A 23,264-nucleotide genomic window follows, 5' to 3' on the forward strand; every position below is an offset into this window, starting at 1 on the left:
TCGGAGATGTAGCTGCTGGCCTACACCACAGCCACAACATTGTGTGATTGGAGCCACATCTGTGACCTATACCACAGTTCAAGGCAACACCAGATCCTTAACCCACTGAGCAAGGCCAGGGATTGAACCCGCAACCTCAAAGATCCTAACTGGGTTCGTTAACCACCGAGCCACGAAGGGATGTCCAGTGTCTCACATTCTAATGCTCACCGATTCTTGCTTATCTTTGCCTGCTTTTGTACCTCCTTTGTCGTCATTGCCTGTGGTAGGTGATAGTCAACACAGATATTCTGGATTCTAAATGCAGGTTGGGGGTCACAGGGATTCACCCACTGGATCCAAAGTTCAAAGACTCACCAAGTGGAGTCTTTGAAAGATAACTAAATGTTATCAAAGATAACTAAATGTTGGCCTTATAGTTAGATAATTTCATATGAATTTAAATTCGATATAGAATTAGCTGTGAAATGTTCATAATCAAAAATATGTTTATATTGTTTTCTAATAAACTTTTGCTTTTACATTTGCATTTGTTTATCATTACATATGATAATGGTCTTTATTATTTACAGAGATTTATCCAACAGCTCCCGTAGAAAAGACTTATTTTACAAATCAACCCGGAGACACTCATCAAAATGTGGTTGTTACTGAAGCAGGTAATTGGTTCACGTGTCTTTAACTCACCTAACAAGAGCAGAAAATGTGCTTTTAAAACTTTACATTGGCCCCAACTTTTCTCGTTGCTTGGTGAAATAGTGCACTAAAGATAGGCCTATGAAAATTTACTTTAGGACTAGGTCAGAACAAATGAGGCTAAGCTAGTTTTTGAATAGAAAAACCTATGTTGTTTTCTTTCTGTTTTCGCCGAAGTGCACATATATAGTACCAAACTAAGATTCAATGTGAAAACATGATTCCACAAAGAACTTCCCCAATATATATGTGTAATGATGTAAATTGGTGCATTCAGTGGCCTGTAGTGGGGTACTGGCAAATGTTAAGGGATTGACTAGGGTAGGGTGGGTTTAAAAAAGCCTAATTTGTAGATTTTACGTTTGCTCTGAATACTCCCACCCTGGCTAATTTCAAGATACCAAAGTGACATCACTCAACAGAGGGTTGGTGATAGTAGCCATACAATGAGCTTTCAACTCAGTGCCTCCAGCACCCTATTGTCTGCAAAAGATGCAAAATGTAACCCCAGTGCAAATTTATGTTAGTCAAAAACTGCTCTGAGTTTCGTTAGGGGCTTGTTTTATCACGGCCCTGTGCCAATTGGACAGATATATTTATTTCTACTAGTTACTTTGCGTTGATTCAGCCAAAGACCCAAAGGCTCAAATTCTTTCCACTGGTGATCCAAAAATCCATGAAAAAGTAGGATATATTTTCTTTTTTCTCTACTCTTATATATAAAGGATCGTGAAGGTCTTTTGAAAAGGAAAAGAAATTTCCTAAATCCTTATGATGCTTGACATCACCTATTGGGAGCCTAAAGAATGAAAGAAAACAAAGCAGATTATCTGCAAAATACCCCATCACTGTACCTAGGTTCATTTTTCTTCTTCTGTTAACAAAGTGATGTGCAGTAAAATGAACAGTTTGATCTAAGTCCTGTCCCCTTTGATCAGAATTATTTAGATTAATTATGACGATGGCTTTCAATTTGCAAGCTCAGTGTATGGTCTTCCAATTTACTTTTCTTTTATGGGCATGATATTACACCTACATACTTTTAATTTTCATGTGTCTGATTTTAAAGTCATTCAGAACATGTAAATATAATTAAATCAGTAAATAATTACATTAGGAATATTTTCCCTCTTATGTCATTGAAAATTGTTTCATAAAGTCATTTGAGGTTGTGTGGGACTTTAGTGTGACAGTTTTTTATTTTACCAATAATACTTAATATTATCAAATATGAAACAGGATTAAAAAATGATTCATTTTAGAATTTAAATGTTTATGCTTCTGGGATCTTCTCTCTCTAGGTTATGACTCTATCATCATTTAATATTTACATATTTTGGTTTAATCCCAGAGAGTCATTCATATTATCATGGCACTGAGCTTATAAATTGAGATAATCACATATTCAATAAATCAACAATTATTTTAATCATGACTATTCTTTAATAACCAGTGCTTGTTTTTCTAAGTAATAACTGAGAAGGATTAATGAAGGGAGATAGCCAGGATTATTAATATGTTATGAAAACTAATCCCTGTCTGAATTGTAAATTTAATAATAGTTTTAGAAATATGGACACTTAATTGGAGCATGGTAGCCATGCATTGTGATTTTGTTTTTAATTTCTAACCAAACACGAATAAATTATTCAGTATTTTTGGAAGATGCTTGGGATATGTTTACTGATAATAAATCATTTTGGCTTAACTTTGAAGAAAGTTTTTATACAAATTTAATGTTAGAATCCTGCCTCACCTGTCTCTTTACATTAAGACTGTTTTACTTTTATAGGAATAATTCCCAATCTAATCTATGTCATTATACCAACGATCCCCCTGCTCTTATTGATACTGGTTGCCTTTGGAACCTGCTGTTTCCAGATGTTGCATAAAAGGTAAATAATTCATATATGCAGAGAGAACTTGAAAAGCTCTGAACAGGTTTTCAGAACTCTTTAAAAATTTAGTATAAAATTATATTTTTAATTTGCCTTAAAGTTCTGATTTTCATGTCTGTCAGTTCAAATTCAGTATATACAATCTAAGATAATATACCTCGATTATAAGATTATGAATTCTCTCATTTAATCCTCATAAGCCAGAGGAAGTAGGTATCCTTCTGTTTCTGTTTTTTAGTGGAGAAGATGGTGGCTTAAACAGGTACAGAGTAAGCCTTGGGTCTCATAGCTTAGTGTGTGGTGGTTCTGAAATGAGAGTGTTTATAAGCTTACAAAAAACATATGCAACTACACTATACTCTCTCTTGTATATTAAGTATAAGCATTAATGCTAAACCTTTCAATCTCAACCTCAGGTTGTACGCAAGTCTTGATTTTTGTAGATGCACTTTGTAGTACCTTTCCAAAATTTCAAGTAACAGACTTCTGCTTTATTTCCAAAGGATCTTATAAGTATAGGACATATAGTACAGTGGTAAAAATGGGTTATGTTTTAGCAGGCACCTTGAGATAAAATCATATATCTTAACAACAGGATTCTTCAGGGTATTCTTTTATATCTGTTTCCTCATACCCTTGAGTTAGAGGTGAGATTTTTTCATATGCGTCAATTTTGCCAGTAGAACCAAAATATTAATATATGAAATAAAAATATGTATCAAAAGGAAAAGATGGTGGATTTAAATTAATGAATACTTGCTAGAATAAACTAGGCATCTTTATCAGAATGTTTTAAACAAAAACCAATCAAGGAATGCTTCCATAAGGGAAGGGTTTGCAAGTAAGTTATTTTTCTCTTTTAACTTTACTTCCTCTTCTTCTTTTCCTGAAATCCACTAAGAATCCACTAAGTAAAAAGCCTCAGAATTCTAGGTCAACTATATTCTGATAGTTTATTTTTTTAACCCCTCCCCAAAAAATTAAACAGATATATACTCTAAATGGTTCATATACATTTAAATAATCAGACTTGTGATTTACTGGGTGTTTAAATGAGACATACTGAATAATAAAGTCTGGCAAATTAATACTATACATTGTGTCCTCTTGGCTTTCATTTAAAAGTACTTTTCAATATTTTATGCAGAATAAAGACAATTGTAAATATCTAATTTCTGCTCTTAATTCCTAAGGCTATAGATGGAGAGATAATTTGTCATTATGAAAAACAATGAAGTCGGGGGTGGGGGGGAGATTTGCTCTACATCCCTCCATAACCCAGCCAAACTGTTGAGGAAAAGCTGTAAATAAGAAATCAGTGTGAAAAAAATGATTTGAAAAAAATTATGTAGACCTTCTCATTTCTATAATTAAAATTACTAGAGTTCCTATTGTGGCTCAGCAGAAACTAACCTGACTAGTATCCATGAGGATGTGGGTTCGATCCCTGGCCTTACTCAGTGAGTTAAGGATCTGGTGTTGCCTTGAACTCTGGTGTAGGTCACAAATGTGGCTCGGATCTGGTTTGTGCTGTGGCTTGGCCAGCAGCTACAGCTCCTATATGTCGCCTAGCCTGGGAACTTCTATATGCCACAGGTGCAGCCTGAAAATAAATAAATAAGTTAAATTAAAATCACTAAAGTGCCAGTAGCTGAGTTTTATCCAAAGTTTGTTTTCCTTCTAAATAGTGTGTTATTGTAGAGATTATGCTCTTTCTCAAGTCTCCCAGGTTTTTATATTTTGAGGACCTGTAAAATTGTTGCTGGTGTGAAATTCTCCGAGGGAGAAAATAAACCAACATAGAGCCCTTCCCGAAAGCCAGAATTAACTGTTAGTTCTTACTTTATTCTCTCTTAGATCCTCCCCTTTTCCTTTCTTCCAGGAAAGCAAGGAGAAACTTCATCAAAGACTCAACTCCATTATCACCTGAGTGCCTTGCAGAAAGTTTAAATTCCAATCTGGTACACATAATGGTTTCTATCATTCCATGTCATGTTCAAAATAAGAAGTCTTGTTTCCTTAACTTGTGGTTAACTCTTAAATAAGTACTAATGCCACACAAAAGCCACATTAATAACTTAACCACCCTCTTCGTTTTAACCATGTAGAAAATTTCATGTTTTTCCTAAACTCTCCTTGGCTTCTTTTCCACTCATGTTAGATGACTTCAGAGATAAGAGATACACTCATCTTACTTACTTGGATGCAAATCTCCAAAAAATTATTTAAATATAATAATTTATTAGTTATAAATTCACAGTTAAATTGAAGTCAATTAAGTAATATTATAAAACTGTACTGCTTAGGCTTGTTTAGGATGCCTTCTTTCCTTTCTTGGAAGGAATTCTTCCCTGTTTGATAGATGGATAGTGAATGGGATGGGATGCCTGGGGGGTGGGGGCAGATGCTGTTGGAGGGGATTCTGCAGGAGAAAGGAAGAACAGAACATAGTAAATGGGGACAGGTGATCCAGGTAAGGGCTCATTCCCAGGAAACTAGACCAGAGAGAATCTAGATCTTGATAAGGATCTGGAAGAGGATGAGTGCAGTAAACTCAGGAAAAGTCACTTTTGCAGGAGCCTGAAAGTAGCCATTTCATGGAGAGAATTAGAAGATGTCACAGCCCAAGGTATAGGCCAGGGTGAAGTGTGATCTGAGATTTAGAGGAACTCCTAAATTATCAGGCCTGAGTCTGCTTTGATGAACTGCATTGGTTTCAGAGACTGAAGCAAAATTTAACTCTCAGGGATTAAGTAACTTAACTATAGGACAGAAAAACTAATGGGAGGAGGGGAAAACTTAGGACAAAAGCACTATGTTGATGATTTGGCATTAAATACATCATTGAAAAAGCAAAATTATAAAAATCACCTGATCAAAGAAAATGAAGATCTATTGGTGATTACAATTAAAATTTCAATACTGTATCAGGCCTGTGTGTGTGTGTCTGCATTCCAAACTATGAAGGTCAGAGAAAAAACTGTTTTTTCACTATTTCAAATGAATGAACTGCCTACCATCTTCACATACTGGAATAATCTAGCATTTTTTTGTAGGGTTGAAAAGATATGCTGGTGAGAGAAGAAAAGACTCTTTCATAATAGGTCTGACCAATACCCTGTTGGACCAAGACCTACCTGTTTTGATAAGAAGTCTCAGACATTTTACTTACTACTTCTTCTGTTTTTCAGTAAAGGAAGAACAAAAACTAGCCCAAATCAGTCCACACTGTGGATTTCAAAAAGCACCAGAAAAGAAAGTGGCATGGAAGTATAAAACTTCATTGACTTGGCTCCAGAACAGAAAATAGAGTTTTGTAATTCTGGACCTGAATACGGAATGGCATCAGAACCTTAGCTTGGAATGGCTTGAAATCTCAAAGGATCTGCAAGTTGAACTGTAAGCTCCCCCTTGAGGCAAATATTAAAATAATTTTTATATGTTTGTTATTTCATTTATAAAATATGCTGTGCTAATAATGGAGTGAGACATGCTTATTTTGCTAAAGGATGCACCCAAACTTCAAGTAAATGGGATGGACCATGCAGATAAAATTGCTATCAACACACCAGGGAAGTATGTGCATTGGGAGCAGTTATTTTTGTCTCTTTCACCTTTCATAAGATGTAATCTAGTTAAGATAATGTAAATGCCATTGAAGTTTACAGTGTGCAAAAATATTTTCCTTTACATAAGTGTTTGATAAAAATGGACTGTTCTAGTATTTATTTTTATGGTGTTTCATTTTTCAAGACATGCTGTTTTGATTAAAGAAATTTATCACTGTCAACTGAATTCACACACACATAAATACGTCGCCACAGAAAAAAGTTTCTCTTCTAGAAATGGCTCATCCTGTTTTTGTTTCTTTCCTTTGGGTCAGACTATGTTTAGGAAGTCTCTTCAGAAATCAGAAGTTACTTCATTAACCGTGGTATAAATCTACTCAAATATTTTACTTGGAGGCAAGAATTGTCTAATTTCAGTTGTGCAAGACATGTGCCTTACAATTATTTTGAATTTAAAATTTAACAGATTTTGTAATGACTTTGTTAATAGCTGTATAAACAATAATATACTCAATCTAGAACAAAACCAGTGGCATACACAATATAAATCAGATGTCTTTACGTGTTGCCTATATGACCACAAGTAGCCGAGGGTTCTGGAATTGATTTGGTCCCTCCCTTGCCCACAAAACAAAGATGATCGTTTGGAGTCTGGGACTGGTCCTGAAGGCAGATATCTGCAAAGTTTGCCTCAGGTCTTTCCTAGCTCTGTTGAGCCTCTATCAGCATATAGGAGGGTTTTACAGTTGGGACTAGTTGAGTGGTCACTACTGGCATGGAGTTAAGCACAGCATACTGACTTTTCAGCAAGGAAAGAAACTGAATTCATGTGAAGATGGGTTGGAGGGCATCAGTGATCATATGTTCGTTGTCCAGGGTTTGGCTAGGAGAGGAAATGGAGGCACATCTGTCCTATCTTCTAGTTTCTACAATGCTTGTGGCTCCTTCTTCTCAAGAGAGAGTTGTAACTGAGTCTGGTCTTCAAATGCCTCTGTTCTCCTTTTAACCAAATAAAAATTTCCTGTTTCTGAAGAATGATCATTGGTGTTGTCTAAATCTCTTTTAAGTGAACCAAATACAGATGTGTTGGCAACAATGCATGGGAACAAGTTGCTGTGGAAGTGTGGGAAGAATGGAAGTTACGGTTAGAGAATGTTTTAGACCTCGTTTCAGTTTGATAATAGAGTGCTTTCATTAAGGCAATTCACAAGTCTGCTTGGTTGGCAAAATTAAGAGGCAGAATAGAAATTAGTGGGCATCGGTTCCTTTCAGCTGCTCAGAGACTAAGAAAATGGGCAGCTGCGTTCTAAGCTTAGATCTGCCCACAGCACCCGGCTTTCTTTTCTTGGCTACCCAGCTTGCGGGATGGAAAAGGGGACCAGCTGCTGGGATCCACCTCTTCCCTCCCAGCTCCTGCCATGCATCTCCCCCTTTAGTCAGGACTCCATGGAGGGAGACTAGGCTTTCCCCATTGTCTGTGCCATCCATGGCTACAACAGCTGTGGGTCGGGAGGGCAAAGCAATGGGGAAGGGCCTTGATTTTGCCTTTTATCTTGATCCAGGCCTGGATTTCTCTTCCAGTATCAATTACTAACCCCGCCCCCCCATACATAACCAGGGGTGGGACAGTGAACGCCTCTCTTATTAGAAGATAGTAGAAACTGTGCTAAGGGTTTCATAAGCTGACCTTTGGAAAATAAAAGGGACTATATGGTATATCTGTTATATTTGTATTTTCAGAACATAATTTTTTTTTCCTGCTTTTTAGGGCCACACCCATGGCATATGGAAGTTCCCAGGCCTAGGGGTCAAATTGAAGCTGAAGCTGCCAGCCTGCACCACAGCCACAGCCACAGCCACAGCCACAGCCACACAGGATCTGAGTTGTGTCTGTGACCTACACCACAGCTCACAGCAATGCCGGATCCTTAACCCACTTAGCAAGGCCAGGGATTGAACCTACGTCCTCTTGGATACTAGTTGGGTTTGTTACTGCTGAGCCACAACGGGAACTCCTCAGAACATAATTCCAGTAAGTGTTTTGAAATGCAGAAGAATTGTGGAATGATATTCAGGAAACAAAATAAAAAAACATGCCTACTGCTGCTCCATCTTTCCTATGAGGAACAAGTCATTGGTATGGTCTTAAAAAGAATAGCGTATTTAGGGATTCCCAATTTCTTTCTTTCTTTTTTTTTTAATTTTAGAATCCTTTTTTTTTTTTTTAATTTTCCCACTGTACAGCAAGGGGATCAAGTTATCCTTAAATGTATACATTTTTCCCCCTCCCTTTGTTCTGTTGCAATATGAGTATCTAGACATAGTTCTCAATGCTACTCAGCAGGATCTCCTTGTAAATCTATTCTAAGTTGTGTCTGATAAGCCCAACCTCCCGATCCCTCCCACTCCCTCCCTCTCCCATCAGGCATCCACAAGTCTCTTCTCCAAGTCCATGATTTTCTTTTCTGAGGAGATGCTCATTTGTGCTAGATATTAGATTCCAATTATAAGTGATATCATATGGTATTTGTCTTTCTGGCTCATTTCACTCAGGATGAGATTCTCTAGTTCCATCCATGTTGCTACAAATGGCATTATGTCATTCTTTTTATGGCTGAGTAGTATTCCATTGTGTATATATACCACATCTTCCTAATCCAATCATCTGTTGATGGACATTTGGGTTGTTTCCATGTCCTGGCTATTGTGAATAGCACTGCAATGAACATGCGGGTGCATGTGTCTCTTTTAAGTAGAGCTTTGTCCGGATAGATGCCCAAGAGCGGGATTGTGGGGTCATATGGAAGTTCTATGTATAGATTTCTAAGGTATCTCCAAACTGTTCTCCATAGTGACTGTACCAGTTTACATTCCCACCAACGGTACAGGAGGGTTCCCTTTTCTCCACAACCCCTCCAGCACTTATTTGTGGACTTATTAATGATGGCCATTCTGACTGGTGTGAGGTGGTATCTCATGGTAGTTTTGATTTGCATTTCTCTTATGATCAGTGATGTTGAGCATTTTTTCATGTGTTTGCTGGCCCTCTTTATATCTTCCTTGGAGAACAGTCTATTCAGGTCTTTTGCCCATTTTTCCATTGATTGATTGGCTTTTTTGCTGTTGGGTTGTATAAGTTGTTTATGTATTCTAGAGATTAAGCCCTTGTAGGTTGCATCATTTGAAACTATTTTCTCCCATTCTGTATGTTGTCTTTTTATTTTCTTTTGGGTTTCCTTTGCTGTGCAAAAGCTTTTCAGTTTGATTAGGTCCCATGGGTTTATTTTTGCTCTTATTTCTATTGCTTTGGGAGTCTGACCTGAGAAAATATTCATGATGTTGATGTCAGAGAGTGTTTTGCCTATGTTTTCTTCTAGGAGTTTGATGGTGTCCTGTCTGTCCTAAGAATAAATACTAGGAATCTGTGGCTCTCAGTCATCTGTATATGGTACTGTCTTCCCTTTCTCTGGTCAGTCCCCAGAGCGAGCATTTTGGTGGGACAACTCATGATCACCTACTCTCCCTTCTCCCCGAACTGTCAGGATCACTCCCACCTACACGGTGGGTCCCGATGCCTCTTCATGACATCAGTAACAACCACCCCTCTCAGGGCAGCCCAAGCCTCCTTTCTTCCATAAGGCCGATTTAAACTGATCCCCTTCTTTCAAACTGCTTTAAATCTTACCCCTGCTTCTATTACTTTGGATCATATAGACCTTTGTAAGAATGTATGGGTATGTATACGTTTGCATTAATTTCTATAAATTTTATCTTGCCCAGTAAATCAGCAGATGTTGGTTGAGTAGTAAGCTAAACTCAAATTTGCACTTACTTTGGAAATGAGCCAAGAGATTAAAGCAGTGAAGCAAATTCATTTATTCCACATTTTCGGCCTTCTAATGGGCAATTCATCTGTGTCTAAATAAGTTTTGCAATGTTAGAAATTTCCGCTATAACACATCTATCCAGAAAAAACACACACACACATTTGTAATAGTTGTATTTCTTTGATATGTCTGATTACTTTCTGGAAACCTAAAAAATACTAGCTTGAAAGAAACAGTATGAATAATCCAGGTAAAAAAAAAATGATCCAATAAAAAATTACAGTATTAGTTAATGTAGCTTTTATTTTGATACAAGGGTGATATATTGATTTGTGTTTGCTTGTGGCTTGAGAGGAGTGTGAAATCAATTTAGTCCAGGTCTGTGACCTGAGCTAACAATAAACATGTTTTGTAAATGGGGAAGATATTAAGGATGGGCTCAAGATGGATGGAAATGCATTTGGATAGAAAAGTAGGAAGACAATTGAGATTCTGACAATAGGGATCTAAGCTGGAATTATTTACAGTAGTTTATTTCAAACAGTAACATAATTTATGCAAAACAGTTTATTTCACCTCTTTTCCTAGTTTTGCTTAAACTTTAATAGTATATGCTTTAAAATAACATTCCTTTAAGAGATGATAAAAATGATTAGAAACAAAGGAAATAATGATGTCTCTGAAAGAACAGCCATTGACAATAAATCAAAATTACAAGTTACTTTGTATGATATATTTTTTTCTCCCAGCATTTCAGTGGCATAGGTAAGAGTAAAGGCTTTTAGAGACACTTTTTTTCAAATCTCTCAATTTCCATGCTTCTTAAAAGTGGAATGGGAAAACTGCCTGATTTTCATCATTTCTTTAGGAAACTCTAATGGAGAAAACTCTGTATCCACTCTGTGAACCTCGGGACCCGGGCGTACACCCCTGGGCGATTAGGCAGTGCACACTGGTATCCAAATGATGTCACACCAGCCAGGAGCCATCTGTTGTTTTCAAGGCACATTAGTGGCCCTCCTGAATCCCCCTAAAGAGCAGAGTGCAAAAGAAAATTGTAGATGGGTGGCCAGTTGATATAAATATATGTAATTGTTTTAGCAAATAAATTAAAACGGAAGATCAAAAATATTAAGTTGCAAGTCATTTGTATATATTCTCCCCATCACTCTACATCAAACATGAGAACCCTGCATTGCTTAGTAAGGACACAGAGTGATAAAGATGACTAAAAAGAATTTATATGTTTTTTGTTTTCATTTTTTGCTTTTTTTTTAGGGCCACACCCATGGCATATGGGAAATTCCCAGGTTAGGGGTTGAATTGGAGCTGCAGCTGCTGACTTATGCCACAGTGACAGCAACATCAGATCTCCAACCAAAATATTTATTATCAAAGGAGATATGGCCTAAGTATTATGCAGGGCTTTGTGGAAAAGGCAATTATTCCACATTATGTGCTTTAGAATAACTAAAAACTCACAGATAAAGTTAATTTTAGTTCTCTTGGGGAGCATTATTTTTTTTTTTTCCATAGCACAAGACTTGAAAAAAAAATTTCAAGTGAAACAGGCATATTTCTGATATAGTTTCTAGTGACAGGCACATGTGTTTTCATTAGATTTTAACTGATGAAATGCTTTTAATTTTTAAAAAATATTAGATTCCTAATTACATAATTTTATTTACCCATGATTATTTCTGTGTAATGCAAATGTATAGTATTATTTAATGAGAGAGAATTGACAAATGTTTTTCCACATGGTGAAAATTTTTAATCTTTTTATATATATGAACGAACTTAAAACCTTGTGTACTTGGGTTGAAATTACTGGTGCAATAGACTTTCACCCAAGCTTTAGTTTAAAATTATCATAAGTGATTTTTTTGCTTGATTATTATCTTCGGGACCTCTATTTAAGGGAAAAAAAATATGGTCTGGAAAATCACCCTTTCTCTCCTGGGTACAGAGGAGCATAAATTGCAGTGGAAACCATAGGTCCCTTCTTTCCTAGATATTCGAATATGTTCAAGCTGTTTGAAGGCAGACACTGTGATTTTTTATTTCTGCATCCCATGCCCTTAGTCCATAACATGGGTTCAGAAATCTTTATGAAACAGTTTCAATCCAAGGTAAGAATAAATACTGGTTTAAAGTTATATGTGACTTAGAAATTAGTAAAAAATAACCCTCCAATGTTTGGGTATTTTTAAAGGGAGTCTTTTGGTTTTCTTCATATCTTCTAAAATAATTCTTTAACAGACAATAGAATTCAGACACTAATTACATGGACGAGGATTCTGAATTACCCAGCATACACTGGCTCATCGCAGTTATTCAAAGAATCTCCCAGTGGCTTGCGGCCAAACAGCTGGGTGGTCTGTCTGGTGGAGAGACCTACATCTGGTCCGTCCCTTCCCATCACGTAACTACACCATTGCAGTTCTATCCTGTCACTTCTCTTTGCCTTCATTTTCTGATTTGTTCAATGAGCATATTTCTTCCATTATCTCAGAGATGTGTTAAGTACTTCAAAAACATGAGTGAATGTCCAGAACGTAAAATATTAACATAAAATGTATGTTTCCACTTGGATGCTATATTTGTAAAGGAAAAAAGAAATCACTGCCTACTTTTTATGAGTATCTGATTGGAAGGGTTGGAAAACATTTTTGTTTAGAGTAGTGGGTCTTAAACCTTAGGCTGCTCTGAATCACCTGCAGGCTTACTCTCACACACACACTGCTGGGCTGCCGGCTCTAAGAGTTTCTGATTCAGTGGCTTTCTGGCAGGGCCAGGAACTTGCATCTCTAACAAGTATTCAGGTGATGCTGATCTGCTGGACTGGAGGCCATGGTTGGAAAAACAGTGGTATATATAGAATAAGGCTTGGAATAGTTAGCAAAATGGATTTGTTTGTCGGTGTCATCCACGTAGTATATTTATAGTGAGAGGACTTTCTACAGCCACTTGTGTTGCCTTAAAACCCAAATAACTGCCTAGCAAGCACAAGCCTTTGGGAAGGCAGAAGGTAATTCAAGAACGTGTGACTGATGAGGTAAATTCACCCTCACTATAGGGGAAAAAATAGTGCCTCAAAGAACTTATGCAAATGATGTATCAATAATAACATATGGCAATTTTAAATAATGTACTCATTTTTTATCAGTTAGTCCTGTTTAACACAATATTAAAGTTGACCAAAGAAAAAATCATGTAACTCTCTAGACTACTGATTACTCAATCATGATAACATTATATTATACAAGATATTGCCTTGTGTGGGAGCTTTCTTACTTGCTAATGAATAACATACTTAAGACTCTCTAGAAATTAGAGCCAAATATAAGATTTCAGGGATCTGGAATGAGTTACTAGCTTAATGGAACCCTAACATTGATAGCATCAGTAGTCATATTTTCTACCTAGTGCATGAGGCGAATGCCACACAACCCCCATTAACTCTAATTGAAGTTGTACAGCTGATTTCCCTCCTGAACAATAATTCTATAAATCTCCCTCTAAGTGGCAATATATCTTACCTTTAGCACACTTTTCATTTTGAAAGGAAAGTATAAGATCAGAGATAAATTTTAAACAAGGATGCTATCCTATTTGTCTTAAATTTGCAAGTGTTCATCAAAGCAGAATAAATGTAAAACTAAGCTGAACATTTAACATACCATGAAATGTTGGCTTAAGTGTCTGTTTAGAAAGTCTTGTATCAAATCATTATGACATATGTGTTAATATCTGTAACAAGTTGTTTCCACTTTAACAAAATGAAGCTATTTTCCTACAGTATAAATTGCTACTTCCTCATCCGTAAATTATTCATTTGCTTAGTACTGCTACCAGGTTTAATCCAATGGATGTTAATGCATTAATATTTTATTAATTCTCAAATACAGAAAACATGCCAGAAAATTTATTTACAAAGTCTTGCAATAAAAATTGCTAATATTTTCGAGTGCATACTTAATGCCTCACATATGATACCTCTTTCAAACCTTTCGATAATACCTTAGTGACTTGCCCAGTCTCACTGGTAAGTGTTAAAGCAAGGGTCAGATAAGTAGTTTAAACACAGAATCCATGCTTTCATGACTTTTCCATATTGTACCTAAAAATTATAATTCTACTTTTTTATTTGTGGGGTGTATGCAGACTTCATGGAGCTGATAGATGGGTGCATTATTTCTAGGTGGCCAGATGTTTTAATCTTCCATGAGGGTTAGTGTCTGGGAAAGAGTTTTCATACAAGTCAAAAGCTGGGATACTTCAAATGTATTGCAGGCCATCCAGGTTGGTTTTCATCCAGAAATTATTTTGGGTCACTGGACACCTGGACCATACTCTAGATGAGGGTTGAGAATTAGAGGGAGTACAGGCCGCATTGGGCCACAGACCTGTTTTTGTTTTGACAGGGTTATTTTAAAGAAGTGGAAGTCTGAAAATGCTCCTAGCTGAGGTACACACTCTCCAGCTCACCCCCAGGCCCACTACTGATATTCTACCCGAGAGTCTGACATCAGTCTGACATCATTTATGCCTTGTCTCTTAAGGCATTTGATGTGTAACTCCTGTTGGTAAAAATTAGTTTTGTTTCTAATTTCAGGTCTACCCAAGAGTAGTAGGCAAATACGCCACAAATAAAAGTGAAAAGTCACAGTTTGTAAAAGAAGAAATGCAGTTGAGATCCTCATGATTGTACACTCCCTCGTCACTGCAGAGGGATTAAATGATCCCGTATGCTTTCTGGAAACAGAGGGTGATTAGGTGCACATATTTACCTGACAAGAATCTATCCCTCCTTCTTCATAGCCTGCACACATCATATTTTCAGTAATGTTATATTCTGGCATCTGCTGTTGGCATTTCTCATTTGATAGAAGGGGAACATCAGCTTCTTGCAGTATGTCTGCAGGAGAACCTGTTCAAAATGCACAATGCAGCCAGCCAGTCAGAAGTGATCTACATGCCTCATTGAATGAGCCACCATCAGTCTTATTTATTTCAACAGTTCTTGCTCATTATTGAGTACTGTGTACACATATAATGGAACTAAATGATAAACCTTGTACTTTAAAGCACACAATAAAGCCCATCTGTGGATTTTGCCAAATGGGTAACAGTAAAGCACTTCTTTAGTTCCCAGGGGCTAACAGGCTAATGGTGGATTGGACTAGACAGTCCTTGGGTATTTTCAGTAATGTTAAATGGTTACAGCATTGCTTATGGGGGGGGAAAAAGCCCACCAACACAAAGAGTTTTATTCATGGAAATTAGCAAAGGCTCAGAAAACCAGAAGTGCCTTTCATCTGGCACCTGAAGAGGAGCTCCCTTCTGGCATTCAGCTCCTTTGTGATACTCTGTGAGTAAGCAGGTGCCCATTGAGCAGAGACAAAGCTCCAAGGAACTGTGCCCTGGTCTAAGGGCAATCAGCTTGTCATCCATATGCAGGTGAAGAAAAAGAAGGCATTTAGTAGCAGTATATGCTTCCATGCTTTTTACAAAATGACTCATCTACTGGAAGCATGAATCTGTTTACTGAAATACTAATCCCAAGAGATTTTTTTTTTCAAAAAAAGGTGTCTAGTGCTCCAGAAAAGGTACATGATAAGCACTTTCTAATAATTAGCAATTCTATTTGGTTTCTCAAGAGAGGCAGAAAGTTGAAATAAGTAGTACATTTGACAGCCAGTGTTGTTGCAAAAATATATGTGACCTCATTTCCAGCTAAGTTGAATCCCCATGCTAAAAAGAAAAGAAACAAGCTGTGTGTGTGTGTAATTTTGGTGCAAAGCAATGTACATATAATCCAGTGGTATGTTGGTAAATGTTTATTAACTGGCTTTCAAGAAATAAAAACAAATCCCAAATGTGTATTGTGTGCCAATTTGCCTGTTTATAAACACTTCAACTCTGATCAATTTCAAGGTACCAGTATGACAGCGAACATAAAATTGGGAGCTCTTGCCAGGTGGTGCGAGTTACTTCAGTGGCTGGATGACTTTTAAAGTTTGACAATGGACTTTAGGTTTAAAAAGTGAAGTAGAGAGCTTAAGATGGAGGTGAATTTTCAGCCTTTTATTGTCATTTTTTCTATGAAGATTGAGGATGGGCTGGTAGACTTAGTTTTATAATAAAAATCAAAGGCAATTTTGCTGCTTGTCAAAGAATAAAAAATTGGTTGGGTATATGATAAACCTCTGGTTAAAAAAAAAGAACTTTAGTAGTATTCTTACATTTAATATCTGTCAATGTGAGTTGCTATGAGGATAATTGAGAATATACATATGTACATACACAAAAACCCACATAAAAATGTCAGCAAAGTTATTTTAAGTTTACCAAGTGCCTTAACTAATATCACTTTATTTCTTCTTAGTGAGCAATATGTTCATGACCTTGCTAGAAAATTAATTAGTATTAATATACTCAAAGGGAAAAACTGGGGGGGGGGGTCATAAAATTGACTGAAATTGCCATTACCCAGAAAGTAGTAAATGTGATCTGTTTATTCCTAAATGAAATTGATCTCAGATGCAGATTTCTTCTTGGCTCCACACTACTCTTAGAGACTTTTCCTAAATCAATTAAATGGATATCTTTGGTAACAATGAGCAAATGTGAGCAAGTTTACTCAACTCTTTAAAAAAAATAATAATTTCCTATGGAATACAGAATCTTAAATTTTGTTAGTGGATAATTTGTTTTTGAAGAGTACACTGTGGTCATAAATGTCTTAGCTTGAAGTCTGATAGAGAAAATATCTAAGAATCATTTTTTACTCTTTAGATTTCAAATTTAATAAGTCATGCCATTTTTCAAGTGGAGGAAATAGAAGACTACACAGTATTTGACTTCAATATACTTTATGGGCAGCAGAAATGAAGCATTTCAGCAACATAACGTAACTGCTGTGGAGAACCTTTGTCGGAATCATCAGGCAAGGGACTGACGTAGACTTTATGCTCTCTTTTACAAGAAAAAAGGGTATTTTGCTGTGAATCTTTTGCTTCCTGTATCTCTCCACAGGACCTTGTGCCTTTTCATCTTAAATGCTATTAAGATTTTTTTAATATCATGGCTATGACCTGTTGTGCCTCCAGGGACCAGGTTCTCTCACCAAACAGTGCTTTTCTTTTTTAACTATTAATGAGTGATCAAACTCTCTCCTAGATGGAATAACTCCTATTGGGAATTTTGAAACCAGTGAATCTTGCAGCTACATGTGTAGGATATGAAGTACTAGAATGCGTTTTTTTAAAAAAAAAATTGGTTATTTTTAATATGTATCTTTTCTTTGGAAAACATTCTAGTAAATAATGAATCAATGGTAATACTAATTTATATTATTTAATGTCAGATTCATGCCATATTTCAGTCTTGTCAGTAGGCAAAATCAGCATGTTGAAACTGATTCCCTTCTCATATGGAGAGTGTGAAACACGTCTATGATAAATAAAAATAGTTTTATATTGATTTGGGAAATGTAACAGCTAGTAATTTGGATTTTTTTTTTCTTTTTGGGGCCACATCCACGGCCTATGGAAGTTCCCAAGCTAGGGGTCGAATCAGAGCTGCAGCTGCTGGCCTACACCATTGCAATGCCAGATCCGAGACGTGTCTGTGACCCTACACCACAGCTCACAGCAATGCCAGATCCCTGAGTGAGGCCAGGGACTGAACCCACATCCCTCATGGATACTAGTCAGATTTGTTTCCACTGTGCCACAGTGGGAACTCTCTAATTTGGCTTTTGATGAGACTTTATTTTGATGAAATTTTATCCATATGCTTTAAGTAAATACAGTGTTGTAGCCTTTGGTTACATTCATTTCAATAGATATATCTTTTAGTGTTTACAATACTAAAATTAGATAATGAGTTTGGGTGATGTTTGAATTTCCCTCCAATCAGAATTATAGTTTTATAACATGCTAAACTATTTGCAAAAAAATTTTTTAAGTATATACCCAACATACAAATATAAGCCTGACAGTGCTTTTAAGAGATAATGCAGAAAACTGTTATAAGTTTTAAAAATGATGAAATTATTTACAGGACAGACAGGTTAGAGTAATAGCATGCTTTCTATGAGTGTTTTCTTCTTTATTTTTTGAGTCTGATACTATACCTTGATATATAACCTTCCCCCAGCCAGCAATAGAACAAATTCTTCCTGGAGGAAAAACTTGATTTTCTTCTGGTAAACAAATAGGTTGTATGTAATCTAGAAAATTGAAGGAAAACAAAAATGAGAACAAACATAACATGCATTTCTAAAAATTTAAAATCATTTTCAACATTTCATCTAAAAAAAGGTTTGTGTTTGTGTGTGTGTGGTTGGTTGGTTGTTTTGGCCACGCCTGCAGCACGTGGAAGTTCCTGGGCTAGGGATGGAACCCATATCCCATAAGTGACCCAAGTTCGTGCAGTGCTAACACCAGTCCATAACCTGCTGTACCACAAGAGAACTCCAGAAATTTGTGTTTTTGTTTTTTCCTAACTGGACATATTTTTTAGACGTCAGTCTCAGGGGAAAGCAGCATGGCAGCGCAGCCCTTTGACAGTAGATTAGGTAACACTGATGGCTTTCTACATTGTCTCCTAAATATTCTGTTATAACATCTGTCTGCATTCTGGAATTAGTCATTTATATTTAAGTTTTAAAGAACCACAGTACTTAATAGAATGTGGTACCAGTTCTGTGAAAAACATGGTTTTTAGGGTCAATTAAGGAAAACTTGGGCAAATGTTCTGAGGCTTTTTTGACTTTCCCCAATTATCTTCACATTAAAAAAGCTTTTAGGTGACTGTTTTCCAGGGCTTTTATGGAGGCATTAGCATTGGTCACTGACTTTGCTAAGTGCACCTGTGCCATGTGGAGACAGAATTCAGCAGAAGCATGGTGGAAGGGGGCGGGTAGGGTTGGAGGAGAAGGGCAGGGGCAGGGGGAGTGTTGCTCTTGGAAAATCTTCAGAGTAAAGGCTGGTGTTGAACAGAGCCCTTGGGGATTCCCTTAGGTGATTTCTTGCACCTTATCTAGGTTTTATTAACATTACTGACGCTCCTTTATGGGAGGCCATTCTCATCCACTCTGCTCTTTGAACTTGTCTCTCAGTTTGTCCTCCTCTGGCCTTTGTGGGTGGACCTACCTTCCTTTTACATGAGAAACATGGAAGGCGTGCAGTAGAACATGGCTTATTTTCTCTGGGCTGCTCCTTTGAGTCATCTGTTATAAAGCACTCAGAGTTTTCATCTACTGATCAATTTTCTAGAAAGTTGGACTTAAGCACCTTGATGAAGGTAATTTATTTTTCTCCATTCTCCAATTCCACTTGAATTATAATGATTTCTATAACAACTTTTATGGACTATTAATGCACTGGTACTAATATTTCAAATCTAATTTTGAATAAATTCGGGCAGATGAGATGACTAAAACTCATTTCTCTTACCTGTGTAGTTCACTTTAAATTCAAGATGCATCATGGCGATGTCACTGTCCTTTCTCCGTCTGTTGTAATGTGGGTTTATGACAATTTCATCGATCAAACGAGTTACTATTTGTGGAGAAGTCAGATTCGATGTCATGTGAAGGCCTAGGATTGCTTTCCATTTAGATGGCTCTAAATTTCTCCTAAAGGTGATGAAAAAGAAGTATACAAAACTGTCCATCCACTATAGTTACTTTCTAGAGATCTTCAAAGTAGGTATTTCAGACCTACGTGTTCCCATCCTCAAATATCCTTGAACTCTGGAAAATTTTTCTTGAAAAATATTTTCATTTTTGTTTTTCTGATCAGATCATAGAGGAAGCCTTAATTCCTGCTAATGTCTATCACATATTTTAAATCATTTCTCAGTCTCTAGTTTTGGACTGTGATTCTCAACCTCAGTCCCATGAGAATAACCTGGAGTGCTTTTAAGTAATAATACTATTATTACTTGCTCCCCCTTCCCTAGCTCTGATTTTATGGATCTGGGGTAGAGAGGGGCATTTTTAAAAAATTCATTTTAAAATTAAATCTCCATGTTGATGGTAATGTACAGCCATGTTTGAAAACCACTGCTTTAGATCACATTCCAGTGTGGTGACTGCATCTTGGTCCATGGTTTCCACTGCCAACCACAGCAGCTATGGTAATGATGGAAGGAGATTCAGCAACATCTCCTGTTTAGGGAGCCACTGAATGCACGTGGAGTTAAGATAAGGAATAAAACCTATTATGAACTTAAGTAGTTTCCATACAAGGTGAACTTGAATCATTTTTCATATACAACGCAGACCACTGATAATATACTGGTAAAAGATAACATCTGGATTATAGGCAGATTAAATTGTGTCATGTATTATAATTTGAAAGTATATAGGGACTCCTGAATGTGCTACTGGTCTACAACATCTTGGTACCAAGAAATTACCAGTTAACAGCTGGAATTAAACCAACTGACCCAATATTCACAGAAGTCATAATTGAATAGCTGCAATTATAATAGAGCCAGTGATGTAATTTTCAATAGTTACAAATGCCTAGTTTAATGTGGTATTTCAAATGTTAAAATCCAAGTCACCGACAAATCTATAAAGGGCATGATGTTATCCAAGTCCATCTGTTTATCTTTTTAGCTATGTATTTACTACTTTGTTATATTTCCCAAATGATTATTTGATGAAGCAGCAATTATCAGTAAAACCAATGAATGCCTAGGCATCCAGTAAGCATCCACTGATGACCACACTGCATTAAAATCTGAGGAAATTTAAGTTCTTTATAGCAATAGGACAGCTCCCATTTATGGAGAAGCTACTCTATGCCAAGTGTACTGCCAAGGACTTTGACTATCATCTCATTTCATCCTTACCACAGTGCTACGGATTTTGCAGCTAGAACAAATTGGGTGCTGACCTTTAAAACAGTGGGGCAGAGAAATGACCTGCGACTGATTTTAGTCACTGCCCTTGTGCCAGGATACTGGGGAGCCCCAAGTACCTATGGGCAGGGCTGAGAACCCAGGGGCAGGATTAGAGGCTGAGAGGGAGACATGCGCTGCCATTGGGTTATCTGGGCCCAGGTAGGGGAGGGTGTCTCTGCTCCTAGTGGTTGGTGGCAGCTCCTTAACTTCCCAGGTGCTGGGCCAGGAGGACGTTATGTGCTGTAGAGGCCCTGTTTGATTGTCAAAAGGCCTTCTCACTTTCTCGTTTCCAGGTCAGAGGAATCAGGCCAAGCTGGACACAAGGATAATTTCAGACGCTCTGGCCGTCCCCACTCCTACTGTCCCTTGGGACTCCCCTGCCTTCCTTGACCTGCTCAGGGAGAAAGGATAGGCTGAAATCTCCTCCTTGGTGTCCTATCTCAGCTTCTTTCTCTAACAGTGCTTAGGTAGTTTCCTAAAGCTGAGCTGGTTATGGTTGGCACATGATTAGCATGCCTGTTAGGTAATAGGTTGTTAATCTTTTTAAAGAATTGTGTTTATTTAACTGTTTAATGTACATATTTACTCAATATTTACAAAAGTCAATCTTAAAATTGCCACATTTTTCCTACTTTACATGTCATTATATTTATTCACATTATATTGTGCATTATTTAACAATGCATTGTATTAGCCTGTACATATTAAATTATAAATACTAACCATATTAATGGCATAATATTTAAAATAGTAACTATTAAAGTTTGTCAAAGGGAGTATGAGCTCATTATAGTCTATTTTGAAGTTAATAGAATACATTTACTTTAAAAAATGATAGGATTATCTCCTTAAATGCTTTCTACATATTTGATTGTCAGAAAAAAATTACTTAATTTTAGAGTGCTGTATGCAGTTTGTTTGCTACAGATTTAAATCAATGATAAAATAATGAAGTTCAGTAGCTAAACTCCCAAATTATCTCTTTTGTAAGTACTGTACTCCATCTGGGAACCATAAATTACTGGTATAAGAGAGTCATAGGGAATGCCAAGTTTAATAATCACCATTTCCTCTCATTATTTAGAGTTTTGAAAGAAAACCAATACACATGAATTACAAACTGTGAAGACTGAACATACATGTTTCAAGCTACTAGTTTAATATGATTTATAACAATGTCACTCAGATATGTTCTTACTGATATCTGAAATTGTTACCGTGCTACATGGAATATAGCCTCTTTCTCATGTTTTTAATTGTCTCCCATCTGTAAGTAGCACTATGGAAAGGAAATATCTCTCCAACATGGATCATTTGCATTTCTCTCCCAAGTCCTACTCCATATATTTTTCTGTGTGTATGTAATTAACTTCCTCACCATGAGTTCAACACTAGCACAAGCACCACTAGAAGGTCTACATCCTTCTTTGAGAGGACAAAAACTTGATAATATGGAAGTCATAGCCAATGGTACTTAAATTTTATGAATTAAGAAATTTGATAAAAATTCATATTTCTAATTTCTACCTCCAGGGATTCTAATTTGGAAGGTTGGCATGGGACCCAAGAATCTGTACTTTATAATCACTGCTGGGATACTGAGCAGTACAAAATTTTTAACTAATAGAAGAAGAAAGCCTTCAGAGAAATCATTGCAGATGAAGATAGGGGACTTATGTTTTAAAAATATTCTTGTTTCAGAATTCCCGTCGTGGCTCAGAGGAAACAAATCTGATTAGCATCCATGAGGATACAGGTTCAATCCCTGGCCTTGCTCAGTGGGTTAAGGATCCAGTGTTGCCATGAGCTGTAGTGTAGGTCAAAGATGCAGCTTGGATCCGGTGTTGCTGTGGCATAGACTTGCGGGTATAGCTCCCATTCAACCCGTAGCCTGTAAAACTCCATATGCTGCAGGTGCCCCCTAAAAAGACAAAAAACAAAACAAAAACATTCTTGTTTCAAAGAATCTGATTTGAATTCCTGTTGCAAATCACCTTGAGGTGGGAACAGGATGACAGAGGAATAAGATATGGCACTCACCTTCTCTCAAAAAAACATCAAAAAAAAAAAAAAAGTCTACACATAGAGCAATTCACACAGAACATCTTCTGAACACTGGCAGGAGACCTTAAAACTCACAAAAGGGCAAGAAACACTCCACATAACTAGGTAGAACAAAAGGGAAAAAAGAGAGAGAGAGAAAAGGGAATCAGGATGGGACCAGCACTCCTGAGAAAGAGCTGTGAAAGAGGAAAGGAACACATATCCTGGGGAGCCACCTAACTGATTGGAGATCAGCTGAGATGGAGGGAACTCAAAGCCTCACAGAAAAGCACAGCAACTGGACT

The 23,264-nt window shown here is 36.9% G+C and overlaps 2 protein-coding genes across 27 annotated transcripts in view; one reads left to right on the forward strand and one right to left on the reverse strand.

The window, feature by feature from the left end:
- CHODL (chondrolectin) overlaps positions 1 to 7,201 on the forward strand; it is a 414,807-nt gene extending 407,606 nt beyond the window's left edge. For 14 of the 24 annotated variants that reach the window (XM_084991742.1, XM_084991743.1, XM_084991749.1 and 11 more), the window contains 3 exons: positions 573 to 659; positions 2,489 to 2,591; positions 5,786 to 7,201. In XM_084991742.1, coding sequence (XP_084847868.1) covers positions 573 to 659; positions 2,489 to 2,591; positions 5,786 to 5,870 — 275 coding nt within the window. In that variant the 3' untranslated portion in view covers positions 5,871 to 7,201. Of the gene's footprint in view, positions 1 to 114; positions 660 to 2,488; positions 2,592 to 4,451; positions 4,556 to 5,785 lie in introns of all 24 variants that reach the window. The other 10 variants (XM_084991754.1, XM_084991755.1, XM_084991758.1 and 7 more) reach the window with 3 other exon arrangements.
- A 3,074-nt stretch (positions 7,202 to 10,275) lies between these two features.
- TMPRSS15 (transmembrane serine protease 15) overlaps positions 10,276 to 23,264 on the reverse strand; it is a 172,326-nt gene continuing 159,337 nt past the window's right edge. For 2 of the 3 annotated variants that reach the window (XM_021068532.2, XM_084987059.1), the window contains 4 exons: positions 19,458 to 19,639; positions 18,134 to 18,229; positions 14,784 to 14,923; positions 10,276 to 11,020 (listed from right to left, as the gene is read on the reverse strand). In XM_021068532.2, coding sequence (XP_020924191.2) covers positions 10,865 to 11,020; positions 14,784 to 14,923; positions 18,134 to 18,229; positions 19,458 to 19,639 — 574 coding nt within the window. In that variant the 3' untranslated portion in view covers positions 10,276 to 10,864. 3 annotated transcript variants of the gene reach the window in all.

Source organism: Sus scrofa, chromosome 13 (assembly GCF_054392235.1).
Source record: "Sus scrofa isolate SSC_HxYL_T2T_F1_AM1 chromosome 13, Sscrofa_HxYL_maternal_Yorkshire_Landrace_v2.0, whole genome shotgun sequence".
NCBI classification, from domain to species: Eukaryota; Metazoa; Chordata; class Mammalia; order Artiodactyla; family Suidae; genus Sus; species Sus scrofa.